The sequence below is a fragment of the Hydra vulgaris genome, chromosome 03 (assembly GCF_038396675.1).
Source record: "Hydra vulgaris chromosome 03, alternate assembly HydraT2T_AEP".
NCBI lineage: Eukaryota > Metazoa > Cnidaria > Hydrozoa > Anthoathecata > Hydridae > Hydra > Hydra vulgaris.
The window spans coordinates 44,009,423-44,027,840 of NC_088922.1; the positions used below are offsets into that span (position 1 = coordinate 44,009,423).

The following is an 18,418-nucleotide window of genomic DNA, read 5'->3' on the forward strand; positions in this document are numbered from 1 at the left end:
TTATCTAATCTTTTAATCAATAAAACATTTATTAAAAGGGAACTAATCGTTAATTTTTTAGGAGTAATACTAGATGAAAATTTGTCATGGAAACCACATATAAAATATATAGAAAATAAAATCTCAATAAATATTTCCATATTACATAAAACTAAACCATATCTTAACACTGCTTCCTTGAAAAAAATATTTTTTTCATTTATTCATAGTTTTATCTCTTACTGTAATATTGTATGGGATAGTACTAATTATAGTAAATTAAAAAAAATTTATAGTAAGCAAAAACACGCATGCAGGATTTTATTTGGTGCACACAGAACTTTTCATTGCGAACTTCTTTTAAGGAAGCTTGGTGCCCTAAGTATCTATAAACTTAATATACACCAAGTTTTACAATTCATGTTTAAAATAAAACATGGGCTTTCTCCTATTGTACTTCAGTCTTACTTTAGTGAAATCTCGCACAAGTATCCTACTAAATTTTCAATTACCAACTTTATTGTAACAAAAACTAATTTAAAACTAAGTTCTTACCAAATCCAATACCGTGGACCGTTTCTATGGAAACACTTTTCAAAATTTATTACAAAAATAAAATAATATTCAAAACATCTCTTTGGAACAATTCAGGAAAGAATCTAAGAGTCTCTTATTACAAAATGACTTTGATTTAAAATATTTCTTTTAAAATAAATACATAAATAATATTATCTAAAAAAATAGTTATTGACACTACTTCTTTTTTGTTGCAATTTTATTTTTGTTTAATTTTTTTGTTGAAAAATTTTAACACTTTTATATTGTTGTTAATCATTGATATATTGCGTTATATTTCAACACTAATATTTATATTATATTAATATTTATATTTTAACTAATTTGTAAAATTCTTATTATGTACTTAGCTACTTTTCATTTTTGCATATAAACAGATGATTTTTTCAATGTAAATGGGGCTCGATGGTACGACAGTTTATGTCTTCTGCTTGCTCCAGCTCTCTTATTTATTAACACGATTTATTTTATTGTAAATTTTAATATACGGTAAATAATAATAATCATTTTATAGAACGAAATTCAATCAAATTTTTGTCATTTATTGTGCAGCACATCCTTGGAACAAAAATTTTTTGCCTAATTTTTACTTACCCCTAACTTATCCCGTATATAAAAAAAACTAAAAGATTTTATTCTCTCTATTAATATTATCTTAAAACACTTTTAATTAATTTATCTTGTGACGAAATAATGTTTTATTGTTTTGAGTTACGTATGTTTAATTTATATTTTATATTTGAGTACAATTTATATTCATATAAAATATTTTTCCTTTTACAAAATTTTACTATGCTAAGAACTTTTATATCTGCTTAGACTTTTATATCACATGGAAGTATCATATATTAAATATGGAAATATCATAGATTAAACTCGGAAAGTTCCGATGTGAGTATAAAATATTTAATTAAAAGGTGAAAAAAATTAGTTGTCATTGAAAAAAAATTTGGTTTGGAAATTCTTCTTTCATGTTTTAAAAGTGCAACCTTCAGCAAACACAAAGTTCTTTTTTATTTGCTGAAGGACTATTGTGTTTAAACTTTTCAAAAGATTTTAAATAGGACACATACTCAGTATTTCCAGTCATGCTTTTGAATGAGTTGGTATAATTTATAGAAAAGATTTTAAAATTTTGATGTAGATCTATATAACCTCACCAAAATGGAAAATGTGAGTCTATTGACCATTATCCAAAACTATGCTATTTCGAAACCTTTAAAAATAATGAATAATTGTTTTTGTTTTGTTATTATTATTTTTAAATCTAAAAAATTGAATGGATTTCTATTAACGCTATTAGAATTTATTGATTTTACATTTTACTTATCATTTCCTTTTTATATAATTTCTTTTTGCAGTTATTATCATTATTTTTTTTTTAATATACTTCAAATAAATTTTAACGGTAAAAAAATATGTAAATATTTTTTATTTTATAGACAGATTTTATTAGTTTATTAGTTATTAGTCGCGTAATGTTAAAAAAAGACTTTAAATGGACTATTTTTATTTCTTTTTATTGACAACCAACAAAAACAAGTTCTAAAAACAATTTATTGATAACCAACACAATTTTATTGAAAACAAATTACTATAACAAAAATCAGGTTCTGCGAAAGTTTGAGGTTAAAAAGATTTATACCAACAATATGTCACTCATGACAAGGTTAATCAAATTGGTCAATGAGTAAAATGACGATAGTTCTTTATTGTGTAATACAATCTGTTTGCTATTCAACGTTAACTGTTTGCTGACATTTTTTATGCAATGTGGTTGTGATGCTTTTTTTTTGTTGTTGTTGCTCTAATGTATGTTACATTACTTTTAAAGTTTTTAAACTATTTAAGCAAAGGGTAAATGTTCATTGAATACATTTTGTGATCAATATGCAAAGGCGCATTTTGAAAATAAATACGAATTTAACTTTTTAAGGTGGTGATGGTATGTTGTGTATTCTTTTTTTCTTTAAATTGAAACATTGATCAATGGCTTAAAATAAAAAATAAAAAAAAGTCATATGCTGAGTATTATGTAATTGCATTGAGTATTATGTAAGCTATATTGAATACTATGTAACTTATGCTCTAAAGTAAAAATCAATGTAAACATATACAGCCTTTAGAATTAATATACCAATAGTTGGCATAATGACAAGTATATAAATATATTTGTTGATAAAATCAACACATATATTTAGAGACAACTTTATTTGTTTGTTTTTTTATAGCTAACGGTCTTTAAAAATCAGGTTTATTGTTTACGGAGATTTCCAAGAAAATTAAAGATATGAATATACACAAATGGAAAAAAAAAAGAATTATTTAAAATCTTTTAGTTATGTTTAAGGTAGTTAATTAGTTGTTTTTAATTTTCAAATACACTCAAACCTCTTTTTGTGCGGTAGACAGGGACCGCATAAAAGAAAACGCATAAAAAAAAAAATCACATAAAACTTCAGGAGTACGTATAAAAAATAGTTTTCGAAACAAAATTTAAAACGTTTTTTTTATGCGGTTAGATACGGACCGCATAAAAAAACTCTTTGCATTGCTACACAAAAATTCAATTCAACTCTTATATAAAAAATATTTAAAAATTAACGTTGTAACGCAATTTGTGGTTGCATGTTCATAACAGTAACTATATAATGACGTATGTACATACATATTACACTTTTTAATCTTTGAGATTGAAATTATTGCGCGTTCAAAAATTAAATTATATGAAATCGCATAAAAAAAATTGCATAAAACTAAACGCACAAATAAAATACCGCATAAAAAAGGACCGCATAAAAAGGGGTTTGAGTGTAAAAAACACACTTAAAAAAAAGATTTGCAACGATTTGTATTTTGTTATAAAATTATTAGTAAATTTATTATAGTTTTTTATAAATTGCTCTGAGATTACTAGAAATAAAATGACTTAAATTTAATTTTAATTCTATTACTTTGGGTAGGGAAATGGTGGCAATCTTTTTTAAACGAAGATAGTTTAATTATGAATTTTAGCTATAGTTTGATGTCATTGATTGCATTATTATCGGAAATAAATTCAATGTTTCAAGATACCATTTTATTTCACTCGAGCAAACAATACATTTTTTGTGGAGCATTTCTCAATTTGATTTCAAATATTTAATTTATTTTTCACCGTCAAGTCAAGTTGTAAAGATATTTGAATGCAAATCTTGAACTTTGGAATAAAATCCCTAATATTGTCAACAAAAAAAATTTATTTAAGAGTATGTCTCAGAAGAAGCGTATTTCCATAGAGATTTTAATTAAAATTTATTAACAAAAAATATTGTGAAAAAATTTGAAGACTCTTAAAAACAGTTTTAACAAAATGTTTCTTAGCAAAAAAATTCTTTTTTCTTTACAAGCAAATATTATTTTTAATAATATGTATATATATATATATATATATATATATATATATATATATATATATATATATATATATATATATATATGTATGTATGTATATATATATATGTATGTATGTATGTATGTATGTATGTATGTATGTATGTATGTATGTATGTATGTATGTATGTATGTATGTATGTATGTATGTATGTATGTATGTATGTATGTATGTATGTATGTATGTATTTATGTATGTATGTATGTATGTATGTATGTATGTATATATATTAGAGCTGGGCATTGCTACCTAATTTATTTATTTTATTTTTATTTATTTCGTCATTAAAAAAAAAGAAAACAATGCCGTGTTATATAAATAAAATCTACATGACTGGGGCTAAAAGAAAACAAAATTTGCCTCATCACTACACATCGACGTGCTTTCATCAACAAGCATGTACAACAATTAAAATGTAAACATAAAATAACTTTGTGCCATTTAAAAATTATATACAAATATTTACAAGTATGTTAAGATCAGTTACTAATCTATAATTAAAAGAAAATGGTAAAAAAAATTGCACCTAAAATCTAAAGATAAGTTAATAGGATAATTTAAAGAAAATTTAAATTAGAGACAAGTTAATAAGATATTTGTTATAAAAGAAAAAAAAAGAAAAAAATTAAAAAAAAGAAAAAAAAAGAATCTTAAAAAGAACTTGATTCATTAACATCGTTAAGAAGTTTTTGTTTGAGTTTTTGTTTAAATAGCGAAAGTGAAAAACAATATTTCAGCTGGTTATTTAATAAAGTGTTCCATAACTTAGGACCTCTGATGGCAATAGAAAATTTAGTAACCAAATAGTGCATTTTAGGTTGTTCGTAATTGTAATTTGAAAATCTTGTAGGGTACACGTAATTAATTTTATTAAAAAGTGTATCAAATATTATAGGAGTTAATTTATTATGAAGTTTGTACATAAATATAAGAACTTGATAAAGGTTTAGCTGAAAACATTGAGTATGTGATAATTTTTAAATAGTTCTTTAGAATGTGTAAATCGACCTGCATTTGAAATAATCCTGACAGCGTGTTTTTGTCTACTAAGAAATTTTTTAACCTTACTTACATTAGAGCTGCACCATGCAATATTTGCATAGTTTATATAACAATGTATGAGGGAGAAATATAAGATTTTTAAGCAGTTTTGGTTTAATATTTGCTTAGCTTTATATAGTATGCCAATATTTTTCAAAATTTTATTGTCTATTGTTTTCTTCATGTCAAGTTTTCGTCAAGTATCACTCCTAAAAACTTTAATGACTCTCTAATTATTTAAGAGTTGCCAATATAAAGATCAGGAAGTTTTAATGAAATTTTTCTCTATCATGAATTCTATAAAAAAAAGTATACTTAGTTTTATTTAAATTTAAGGACAACTTTTTTGCCTTAAACCATTCCGTTAGATTTAAAAATTCCTTGTTAACTATTTTAAATAAAAGGTTGACATCTCCATTAGAATAAAATAAATTCGTATCATCTGCAAATAAAACTGAGTTTAAAATGTTTGAAAACTTATTGAAATCGTTTACATAAATAAGAAATAAAAGTAGACCCAGAATTGAGCCTTGGGAAACACCGCAAGTAATAATCAAGTAATCAGTTTTTTCTTCTTCGTGTGCAATGTATTGTTTTTTATTGTTTAAATAACTTTTGAGCCATTCAAAATATGTGCTTTTAATACCATAACTTTTGAGTTTTTTTATAAGTATTCTATGGTCTACTGTATCAAAGGGTTTGCTAAGATGTATAAAAACTCCGAGGGTAAACTTACTTTCGTCAAATGCTTTGAATATATCGTGAATAATATTAATAATGGCATGGTCAGTTGAATACCCTCGTTGAAATCCAAATTATTTATAATATAGAATATTATTTTTATATAGAAAAGTCAAAATTCGATTATATATAATTCGCTCTAAGATTTTAGAGAAGCAAGGAAGAATTGAAATCGGTCTGTAATTTTCAGGATTAGAAATGTCTCCTGATTTAAAAATAGGTATGACCCTCGCAATTTTAAGGTTCTTCGGATAAATACCTAGTTTTAAAGAGAGATCAAAAATATGCAAAAAAGGGATTGTTAAGTATTTTAACGATTTTTTCATTTCATCACTACTAATATTATCAAACCCCACACTTTTGTTTAGTTTTAAAAGATATACTGCATCTAAGAGTTCCTTTTCAGTAATTTCATAATTATCCATCTTAGAGGTCTTATTAGGAGTAAGATATGACTCAAAGTTTACTTTAGTAGTTTCTATTTTCGACGCTAAAGAGGAACCTACACTGACAAAATATTGATTAAGTGTTTCAGCAATTAAAGATTTATTTGTAATAGTTTTATTTTTAATGCATAGATTTATAGGAAGACTATTTCCGTCAGTTTGTTTCGTACCAATTACTTCCTTAATTATGTTCCAAGTTTTTTTGGATCATTTTTATGTTTTATTAAATGCTCGTTATAGTAATATTTCTTTGACTTTTTAATTACCATCTCAAGAGTGCGTTTATAATTTTTGTAATTAGTTTCATTATTGAAAATTTTTTTTTGAGAAATTTATTGTATAGTCATTGCTTTTTTTTTTGACGACTTTAATTCCAGGCGTTATCCATGGATTTAATAATGTCTACCGATATATATATATATATATATATATATATATATATATATATATATATATATATATATATATATATATTAGAGGTATGCCGCACCCAGTAAATGCCGGGTCCCCGATACCTGGCCCGACATGGGTACCCGGCACCGAGTCCAATAAAAAAGTAAAAATTAAAAAAAATTTAATCAAATAAAAAACAACTAAGACAACCCTTTTTTTGCTGTATTTCATTTTAATTTCTTTTATGGCTTTTTGTTTGTAACAAATGAAAAACGTAATCAGCGTTCAAAATAATTAAAAAGTAGACGATCAAATCATTTTTCCGACAATAATTGATTGAAAACTTCATTTGAAAAATATTTAGATGTTTAAAAATGGCTAAAATATAATTAAAACCCCTTAAAACTATGCAGTATCTCTTTGTTTTTAGCAGCCATGGCGCAGTGGTAGATTACTCGCCTCAAAACAAGAGGGCGCGAGCCCTCTTTCGTTTTTGAGGGGGTACGCCCCTCCACCTACTTTTTTTTGTGAAGACCACTTTTTTTTTAAAAAAGAAATTGAAGATTTTTATAAGAAATTGAGGAATATTTTTTTAAAATTAGATAGTGTGCCCCCAACTTTGATAACTGTGTCGTCGGTCCTGCGAAAACCATTGATTTCACGTCCGACTTGTTTAAAAGGTCGTTGGTTTATACGTTTATTAAAAAAAGTATTAAATTTGCATTCGTTTTTCGTAAACAGTGCAAAAAAATGAATATTTCTCTCGCGTTCAAAGCAATAAAAAGAAGCAATTACTTGTTTTTTTCCTTTCTTTTTCTTTTTATTTCTTTCGTATTCTCATATTATTTCGTTTTACTTTACGGTTTTTATATCTGTATAAATTAGTTTCCTTTTTGCAATATTATCTGCTGTCAACATTTTGCAATATAAGATAGCAAAAATATATTCGAAAACGTAATTTAAGTGAGACACGTCTAGCTTTAGTACAGAGGAATTATCAACTTATGAAACTATCAAGAAGTTAGAAATCTGGCTCAGAACTAAGAGGTCCGAGATTCGACGCCGGCTCAAACAAACTATAAATTACTACTCAAAATTAAGTTCTTTAAATTAAATAGCATTTTCATATACTCGACCACCCCTAGGTTTCATGATAGGTAGGAAAATCCAAAGCAATCTGTTACACAGCAGTTGTAAATATTGGCCATCAAAAGTATTCAAAATATTTTGAAGTGATGTCAGTAGGTTTTTTACCTTTAGGAAGGTTTTTTTGCACCTCTCTAATCTTGGTGATCCTAAAGTAGTTCAATTGGATTTCAATAAAGACTTTGAGGTAGCCAAGCCAGTACTCCGTCCTCAGATTTTTTCCGTAAATATTCTTTCACGACTTTAGCAGTATGTTTTAGATCATTGTCTTGTTGGAAAAATCGTTCACTAATAAGTTTTTTTCACAAATTAAAACATGTTTATCCAAGATATGCAAAAAGACATTTTTTGTCAATTTTTACAAGTTTACCGACTTAGCTACTGCCAAAATAACCGCAAATCATAATCTTGCCACCCCCATGTTTAACCGTTGCAATAATCCAGTACCCATTCTCCAGATCGGCAACAAACAATGGACAAATGTTTATCGCCGAAAATTTTAAACATTGATTTATCCAATCAAAGAACATTATTCCAGCCACCTGCTGTCTAATATTTTTGTTCTTTAGCCCAACTCAATCGTTTATGTCTATGAACTTTGGTCAGACATGGTTTTTTTCTTGCCACACAACCTCTGAGACCAACATCTAGCAAACATAGTTTAACCTTTTGCTAATTTTTGTTACATGGTGATCATTAAAATCAGTGGCGTATTCTGGTTCTGTTTGCCGCCAATTTTGTATAGAACTCAAAGCTATGTATCGGTTCCTTTCTTGTTGTGGAATAAGGTCTTCCAGATCTGCCAGTTTGAACGATCCAATTTCTTCCTTTCTTTTAATTGTTCATTGCACACAATACTCTAATATGCCAACACATTGTGCAATACTTTGATTTGAAAAGTTTAAACCATGTAAAGTATAAATTTCCACTCTTTTTTCTACAGTTAACTTTGCAATTTTGATGATTAAGATTAAAAAAAAAACAACCTAAAACAAAAGAAATTTTTTATTTTTGCACAACTTTCTTTATTGAAAAATATTCTATATTGTGAGTAAACCCTAAGAATTTTTGATTGAAAAGAATTGTATATTATATTTCAACGAACAGTAATAAATTTTGAGACTAGGGTGGTATTGCATGACACATTTCTATCTTTAACAATAAACAAACAACTTTATTGTTTATTTTACGAAAAGGCTATCATTTCACTGTACTTTTAAATTAGAGTTGGCGTGCTTATTAAAATATCTAACCGCATAATTAAACTTACATTGGCGTTTTGCTGTACCGGATAATTTTTTTATCTTTAAGATGTCTTAAATTTAAGATACAGTGCGAATAAACTAATGGACTGTAGTGTATGTGTGTGTGTGTATATATATTCATATATATATATATATATATATATATATATATATATATATATATATATATATATATATATATATATATATATATATATATATATTATATATATATATATATATATATATATATATATATATATATATATATATATTTATATATATATATATATATATATATATATATATATATATATATATATATATATATATATATATATATATATATGTTTATATTTACAAAAAAGTTTTAAAATAGGACAAAAATGAATAGAAATATTGACGATCAGCCTATCTACCACAAGTTTCAGGACGAAGAATCACTTAAAACAAGTATGTCAATAAATTCTATGAAACTATTGAACGCTGGGATCAGCAGTCAAGAACATTTTCATATGATCTTTAAAGATTTGAACGTAACCCTAAACGGAAAAAACATATTACACAATGTGTCTGGTGAAATATTGCCTGGTGAGGTTTTGGCAATTATGGGACCATCAGGTAGTCTGATAACTTTAAAATATTTTTTAACAACGTTTTCTTCGGAATTATTACCTCTAATTTAATCAGTTTATTTAAAATACAATTCAAAAATAAATTTATAGTAACGGTATGGTATTGCAATACTTATTTTAAAATTTTTTAAAATTTTTCACATTCATGGCCAAATTAACGTTTACTTTAAAATCTATTTAGGCAGTTCATGACACACATAATGTTGAATTCTGCTTTGATCAAAGTTATTAGTATGCTAAATTGAAAATCAATTTCGGCAACTTAACCTATCTTTAGATACTTTAAAAAGAAATTTTATCTTACCTAAAAAATTTTGCTCATATAATATTGCAATACCATTATTAAGATATAGATAAATGTATAAAGTGTAATTAATATTCTTTCTTTTTTACAGACAATAAGAGTAATGAGTTGTTTAACAAAATAAGATCTTTAAAATAGGAGCAGGAAAATCTACACTTTTGAACCTGCTTGTTGGAAGAAAAACAAAAGGAATCTTTTTAAACAATGGCTCGATTGAAATAAATGGAAAAAGTGCCTCCAAATTACTTCGAAGAAAAATTGGATACGTTATGCAAGAAGACATATTCTTTGGTCATCTTACTGTGCGGCAGTCATTAGAGGTAATACTTGGTAACAACATTTTTTAACAACAATAACAATAACAACATTTTTTAACAACATTTTTTAACAACAATAGATGGTAACAACAATTTTTGTTAAATACTATTTACCATTTTGAATATTAATTTCATCTTGAAAACTATATGATAAAGCAGTAATTAAATCATAATTGATACTTTCATTCGTTGAGTACATGCAAAATATAATTTTATACTGCGTTTATCTTCTAAAAAATATTTTCTTCTAAATATTTTGTGCGTTGATCACAAAAAAAAACATTTTTTTAAATTACTGAAACATTTACGTCAGCGCGTCCTCAAAATAGAAAAATATAATTTTTTGGATAATTTTTAGTTGTCTGTATATCTTTAAAAATATTAGTGAACATCTTCGACTTGTTTTTAGTTTTGCATAATACTTGAATATGCAATTTGAAGGATGAGAAAAAATTAACAGAAAGATTAATTAAAAGAACAGAAAATATAAACTCAAACAAAAAAAAAAAAGGATTTATTTTTTGATATCTTTAAAATTACTTTTTTTCACTTCCTCAAAGTTTTCAGCATTGGTATAAATCACTCCAATAACCACATTTAATTTAAATTTTATCGACAAACAACCATATTTACCATATTTTAATGAATATTTAAATGCACACGTTTTTTTTTATCATAGGTAAATATAATCTTACTAAATAAGAACAAACAGACACATCAATAACTATTGAGGTTTGAAACAAATCATTTAAACTTTTCTGATGAGCCACCTTCTTTGCTACTATCTTTGATTGACAACGATGTTTTTATGTTGAAGCAAGATGCTTTTCTGATACATCATCGGAGATTGCAGAAAGACTTAATTCAGCTCAGCAAACCTTTTCGGGCTATATTCGAAAAAAAAAGGTTGGTGTGGAAATATTTAAGATGGGTGCCGCATGAAATAAGTCAAACCAATTTCAATGATCGAGTTGTCATATGCATATCTCTGCTTACTCGGAAAAAAAGAGAGCCTTTTTGAAACAGAATAATGACTTGAATAAAAAATGGTTTATCAACAACAACTTTGTAAGGACAAAGGTAGATAGTGAATCCGAAAAAAAAAGATTAATAAAATATTTTGTATGGAAAATCGAAGATCACTACATTATAAGCTTTTAAAACTAAACGGAAAGCTTAATGAAGAGATGTGTTGTCAGCACTGAATAATTTAAAGACGGCAGACCAAAAAATGAGGCCGTCAATAGCCAATTGGAAGGATATTACACTGTATCATAATAATGCCAGGTCACATGCTGCTTTAAGGGTTTGTCTAAAAAATTGCCGAACTTGGCTAAAGAATTCTTTTGCATCCACCATATTCCCCGTTATTTTATTAGCATTATATTTTATTATGATAACATAAAAAACGGTATGTTTGGAAATCCTTTGATAAGCTAATTAGGTTTGAAACCTAGTGAAAAGAAATAAATACATATAACAGCAACTTCTGTAACTTTAAAGACAGTTTTCACTATTGCCGGAAATATTGTTACTGACCGTTGGTTGTTAACAATGTTAAGAAGAAGATTTATTTAAAAAAAAACGATGGGAATATTTATTAAAGAAAATAAAAAGCGATTAAGTATTGGGTATGATTTTGAAAATATGTTACAGGTATATTAAATACATGATCTCCAAAATTTTATGTTTTGAATGAGACCAAACCGAAGTCCAAACCAAATTGAATAAAGCTGAACCGAGGGTTTAAATAATTTATCAAATTTAAAAAAACCAAGCTAAAAAAGCCTTTCATCGCCTAGCCTTAATTTTTAATATTTCTTTAATTAGAAAATAAAAAGAAAAAATAGGAAATAAAATATGATTAGATAAGTTTTACAAAACATTTTATTGGTTTGTAGTTTGTATTTCTTAATGTTATTTTAAATAATTATTCAAGACAATTTAAAAATAGATATTATTAATATATAATATAATATACATTTTACATTAGATTATAATATAATATACGTATTATTAATATACAATAATATTATACATTAGAGTGTCCCGAAAAAAATCTCTCAAACTTTTCTCTATGGTCCAAATAGGCTAAAAAAAACTAAAAAAGCATTTTTGCTTATTTAAAAGTGATATATGTAAACTTTATTTTTTTTTTTAAATGACTTTTTTCGGAAAAAATCATGTATTTTAGGAACTCTCTTTAAAATATATATTTACAGTTAAAAAATTAAGTTCCTTCTTTGTCAAGTCCTTCTTTATTTTTTTCTGTTGTCTCTGGCAACGAGCATGAGATTCTGTTTCATGTCATCCGACCTGTATCCTCCAACTAAGTCCTGGATCAGTCTGATATTCTTTTCCGCGCAGTCACTGACACATACAATCGGCTTTAAAAGCTTTTTAAATAAATCAAACGTTTCACGGGCATCTCCCTTGATCCATTTCTTTACCTCTCAAACAGGAACCTCAGCTACGTTAAACAGAATCCAGCTCTGGAAACCTAACAGTTAAGTAAGCTCCGTTGACCTCGTAATTACCGGTAGCTTTGGTTTCCCCATATGAAACTGCATGGGGACATCACACTTGATCTTGACCTTCTTGCTAACATTATAGGGTCAGTAACTGTTTTGTTAAATTCCATGCATACCGCTGCATGCTAAAAAGAAAGACCTTCCCGAGTTTTGGGTAGTAGTCCCTTATTTCGAATGATGACTTAAAAGCATCCAAGTCATTTGAAGTTGACTTGTGCGTCATATAGCTTTTAAAAATCAAGATCCATAGCATACAGAAACAAACAATGCTGCTGTTTTTACCATCTTCTTCTCTTCTTCATTCGTTACATGGGCTACTTTCTCATTCATCTCCAGGTTCAGCAGGTATAGAGCATCTGCCATGAACCTTATAAATAAATTATAACTGTTAGAAATTTACTCTCCACTAAAAATGAAAATTATTGATAATATGCTTTAACTATACCTAAATTCATGACAGGCTCCAGGTTGATAAGAATTGAAACCCTGGTATATCTCAACCTAAATAAAAGACAATTAGTTCACAGAGCTTCTTGCTAAACTTTAAGGCTTCTCTTACAATGTTATACAGGGATGATCCAAACTAAAACTCATTCCAATCAAACCTGATAAACTCCTCCATTTTTTCCACATCTTCCTTGACGCTTGGTCAGGCTTTCTGCAATCTTATATATAGTGCTCTTCTGGGCCCTTTTATTTTTTCTCTAGTGAGAGCTTCTATAAAGTAAGAGATGTGTAACTCTAAAATGTGTGGATTGCAGAGAAACCTGAGAAAAGGGTTGTTAAGAATATTTGTGAGAACGGTAATGCCACTAACAAATACTCCAGTGTTAAAAGCTGTGGTGTCACAACATATGACAAAAATCTGACCAACAATTTTGTAAAACTCTATGATATTCAAGGTTACATCTGCCTAGTCAATTTTTTAGAGATTTTAGCTTGAACTTCTCCAAGTAGGATATTATTTGTGTTATCAATATTTAGTTAAGTAACACTAACAGAAATTCTTTCAACCTTAACCGTAACATGCAAACTTTTCTCAATTTCTTTGATCTTTTTGCTGTAGAAGTGCAGGACAAATCTTTTTCCCTTTAAAGTTTTCATCATACCTTGTCTTATCTGGTCTCCTAATAATCAAAATAACTTTATCACTTATGTAATTAAATCTTTATTTATCCTAGCTTAATTTTCTACAAATAGTTCTTACCTAAATCTTCAATATTCTTGGATAACTTTTGATTCACGCCTGATTTATTTTATATTGCTGCAATAATTGCGGTTTGAGGTCGGATTTAAATCCTATACCGAGCAGATACTACAGAAATACAACCCACCAGATCGGTGGACTAATATTTATCATTATCTAAATAACAAATTATAATGATATTTTTTTCTCTAATTGAATTTTACTTTTGTTTACTCAAAATTAATTAAACCAATTTAGTATTTTATAATTATCATTTGCTACCTTGGCTTTAACTGTAGAATCAGAATTTTGAATTAATTCATCGAAAGAATTTTCACCTGTGAAAAATTTATCTTCTGGGTCTGATGCAAAGGAACCAGTATCAGAATCTAAACCTCACTTTGAGTCTGGTCCTTTTTCTTTTGTTCTTTCTCCACTTCTGTATTTTTATATGTTCTTTATTCTCCGCAACCAATCCTGTCTGTTTTAACAGGTATTTCAAACTCTTTGTCTACCTTTGTTGTAAAATACATCTTTCTTCCCTCTTTCTGGTCTAAAAAAAACTGAATATCCTCTTCCATGGCCTTCTTAGAACAATTAATCTCCTTAAACTTCTCCACAGATATATCAAAAAGTAACACATCTATGATTGAGGTCTTTACATAATCCCCCTTGCAGGTAAGATCTTTGCCTTGAAACTTTTGATTTAAACTTTAAAGAACTTGAGAGCTGGTTCCTGGGCAACTGATTGACAGGATACCTTAGAAGAAACAGTAGCCTTTTGGGGTTAGTCTGTATCTTTCTTTTTTCTCCTTTATTTGTGGCTTTCTTGCAAAGACGACCCTATTTAAAAAATACTATGAAACATTAAATTATATAACATGGATTCACTTGTTATCATTATTAAAATTATTATTATTCATTTATTATTCATTTCATCGTCTCAAAAATTTCAAACACGTGTGACCAAAACTAAGTCATTAAATTTACCTTTTTAATTGACCCACAGCGACCTAAGTTGGTATGCTTTTTTTATTAAGTATAATGCTTATAAACAAATCAATGTTCAGATTTTGTTCAAAATAATACAAGCAAACAATAACTACATTGTTGGGCCTAACTCTAAATTACATATGTTAAGCGTACTATGAGCAGAAATCTATTAATACCGTAAATTTGGGGCTTGTTTGATACATGAAAATTATTAAATAAAGTTATTGTGTCTTTTTCGTGCAAAACAAAGATATATGTGGACCATACGTTTAAGCATGTTTGTGAGCCTCATAACATTTGGCGTAAGCAGACCCGACCCTGTTTCAAAAATAACTATGCTTAAAAAAATATGCATCAGAATAATAATATCAATAATAATTATTCAATAATTATTCAAGTTAATTATCATTATTTAAGTTAGACATAAGTTAATTATAAAAAAAAAAAAGTTGAGAAAAAATTTCCTTATTAACTTATTCCAAATTGACGTAACTTTTTTCAAAAAATTCAATTTTGTCAAGATTTACAGATATCACTTTTTGACTACTGATTTTTTTTTCAGTTGGTTTTTAATCTCAAGGGACTTCAGGGAATGGGAAAAACTTGAAAGTTATCCTGGGGAAAAAAAAAGTTTGTTTCTGGGACACCCTAATATACATTTTATTTTTGTAAATTTTATGGTTGAATATTTTTTAGCAATCCTTATTGATTTAACTAGTATATATTTTGTTACTTTTTGAACTCACTTAGATACAAATAATTTTTTGAATTCAACTTTATGCAAATGTAAATAGAATGAAGTTATTACTGCAGAACTTTGTATTACAAAATTTTCAATCGTAAAAGTTTCCCCAATTTGTTTAAAAGTAAAGATTTTATATAAATCAAAGAATAAAAGCAGAATAAACTTATTTTGTTAGAATACAATAAGCGGTTTTTCAAGAGATGATGTTTTGCATAATACTGCTTATTATGGAGAATCTCAAGTATCATTTAAATAAAATTTAACTTCTATTTTTCAAACTTTGTTTATGCATTTTTATACAACTGAATTCAAATATTACATTCGTTTTTATGTAAAACCAATGCACTTATTTTTGTATGCTTAACGAGCAAACATTGTTTTGCAGTGTTTTTGCAAACAATGTGTTTGTAGTGGACCGATACAGGCTTTATTTTAGCGGTTTTTTAAAGTTTTGCTCATCAATTACTTAGTGGACCACTAGTGGCAGTCGCTATAAATTTAAGAGTAGTAAGTCATCAGCTATCCACTTTTGGTAGCTTCCACTTATGATCCATTAAGTAACGGATGAGCAAAACTACAGAGGTACGCTCAAAATGCCTACATAGGTTCACTGAAATCCCGTTATAGAATGTTTGCTGGGTAGCTTTATGTTTTCTTGATGTATGACCAAATTTTCTCTAATTCAGTATATTGTATCAATCTATTTCAATATTATAAAGATATTAATTATCCTATATATGAATATATGAAGTATATTTCAATATTTAGTAGTGCTTTATTGACCGTAAAACCCTATGGTAATCAGATTTCTGGAAATCGGATTCCACATTAAAAAGAAAAAAGAACACTCCCCAGGGCTCCTGCCGACGTTTCCGAGTTCAGTTGCATTGCCGTACGTCTAGCGCAGAGATGTTAGAATATCCGCGTTTTGGTTCTGGAATACTAACCCGATTCCCTTTTGATAGTTGGGTCCGAGATCGGACGCTTTAATATAAATGAAAACATTTTTGAGTATGAAAAGCTTTTCATATATATTTTAGACACACTTACTTTTTCATATACTGAAATACATTGCATATGCTCACACACTATTTCATATATTGAAAAGTATTTAGGAGGTACGGTACTAGAGAAAACAAAAAAAAAACAATACAGTACCTTACTAAAAATGCTTTGATAATCGTTTTTTTTTAGCGCATAGATTCTTCTTTTCTGACTAGAATCAAAGCATTATCAATTGTTCTTGTTATCTACTTCTATTTTTGCATTGATGTAATCTTTTATGATGAATCCTTTTAACTGACATCACACAATTTGTCGGAGTAGAAATATAGATATAAACGCAATATACGAGCCTTTATGGAGACGCAACTAAGTTTCATAAATTTTTCAATATAACCTTTGCAACCAGTTGTTTGTAAAAATCTTACAATTTTATTTAATCCACAAATTACATTACGAAATGGCCACCAGGTTGCTTTTTCAACTTTTTCAACTTTTTCAAACTTCAACATTGAACTTATCTGAAGTCCAACAAATACGCCACCTTTGATTTTTATAAGTCTAATGCTCGAAACATTTAAGAACCCTGGCTGTAGTTAAACTTGTGGTGGCCAAATAACTTTAATATAATGATCCTATTAGCAAAGAAAACATGAACACTTTGTGTGTCTCTACTGCAAGCTAAGCATAAAAGCAAACATCTTGATAACACCACAAACATTCTAATCTCCTAGTTGAGCTATCTATAAACAGTTGCCATTGTGCATGACCATGCTCGAATATTAGAGAAGTGAACAGATCATTCGCATCTTTCCAGTAACATAAATCTTTACACAATTCATAGTAAACATAATTCTGTCTCCTTTTTACTTTTCTATGCTTTGTAATATCAATTATACAAAAGCAGTAGTCAGGGTGGTTTGCAGCTAGTAAAAGCTCCTAATATATTAGATGTATATATATGCGAAGTGGCACACACTTAGTTCAAAAAGTTCTAATTTATAAATAAGAACTATTTCTACAATGTGTTTGTCAGATAGCATGAAACCTAGTTAGTTACAATATAAATAACTATCTGTCTTACAACCCATTACTTTTCTTTCCTAAACAAGCTTATGCTGCGAGAGATTCACACTCAAAATTTTCAAAGACATGTTTAGTGAGGCACTGACGATGTATGTGATACATGGTTGTCGTTGGCGCTAAAAACTTATTAAGTTTGAAACAGTTGCTGATTCAGAATAAAATCATAACATTTTTGGAATTAGCAATAAGAGTTAATTATAAAAAAATAATAATTTAGAGCGGGCAAAAACTTTTTTGACGTTTTTGAAAAAAAAAATGTTACTTTGTGTAATACTTTAGTGGGTTTAACTTTCTTTGATAAATATTTATTGATATAGTTAAATATATACTATAAATTGATAGAATAAAGTTATAATTTTTTTATAACTAGTCATGTAAATATGTATAATTATAATTATTTTAAGTTTATTGGCAAAATCAGACTTCCAGAGGACATGAAGTGGAGTCAAAAGAAAGCTCTTGTTGACATCGTAATTGAAAACCTTGGACTTTCTAAATGTGAAAACACAGGTATCATGTCATTCTTAATAGGAAAAAAACAGTGTTATTATTTTAACAAAAAATTAAAACTTTATAATTTTATACCTTTTGTGTTGTAATTATTAAGGCAGTTATCATTC

The 18,418-nt window shown here is 27.5% G+C and overlaps 1 protein-coding gene across 5 annotated transcripts in view; it reads left to right on the top strand.

Annotated features, from left to right (window-relative positions):
• Window positions 1-1,708: 1,708 nt before the first annotated feature.
• Window positions 1,709-18,418, top strand: part of LOC100206794 (uncharacterized) — a 71,448-nt gene continuing 54,738 nt past the window's right edge. Inside the window, exons 1-5 of one of the 5 annotated variants that reach the window (XM_065793340.1) lie at window positions 2,380-2,500; window positions 2,787-2,905; window positions 9,379-9,620; window positions 10,077-10,258; window positions 18,203-18,308. In XM_065793340.1, coding sequence (XP_065649412.1) covers window positions 9,386-9,620; window positions 10,077-10,258; window positions 18,203-18,308 — 523 coding nt within the window. In that variant the 5' untranslated portion in view covers window positions 2,380-2,500; window positions 2,787-2,905; window positions 9,379-9,385. Of the gene's footprint in view, window positions 1,729-2,273; window positions 2,501-2,786; window positions 2,906-5,522; window positions 5,587-9,378; window positions 9,621-10,076; window positions 10,259-18,202; window positions 18,309-18,418 lie in introns of those variants that run through there. The other 4 variants (XM_065793338.1, XM_065793342.1, XM_065793339.1 and 1 more) reach the window with 4 other exon arrangements.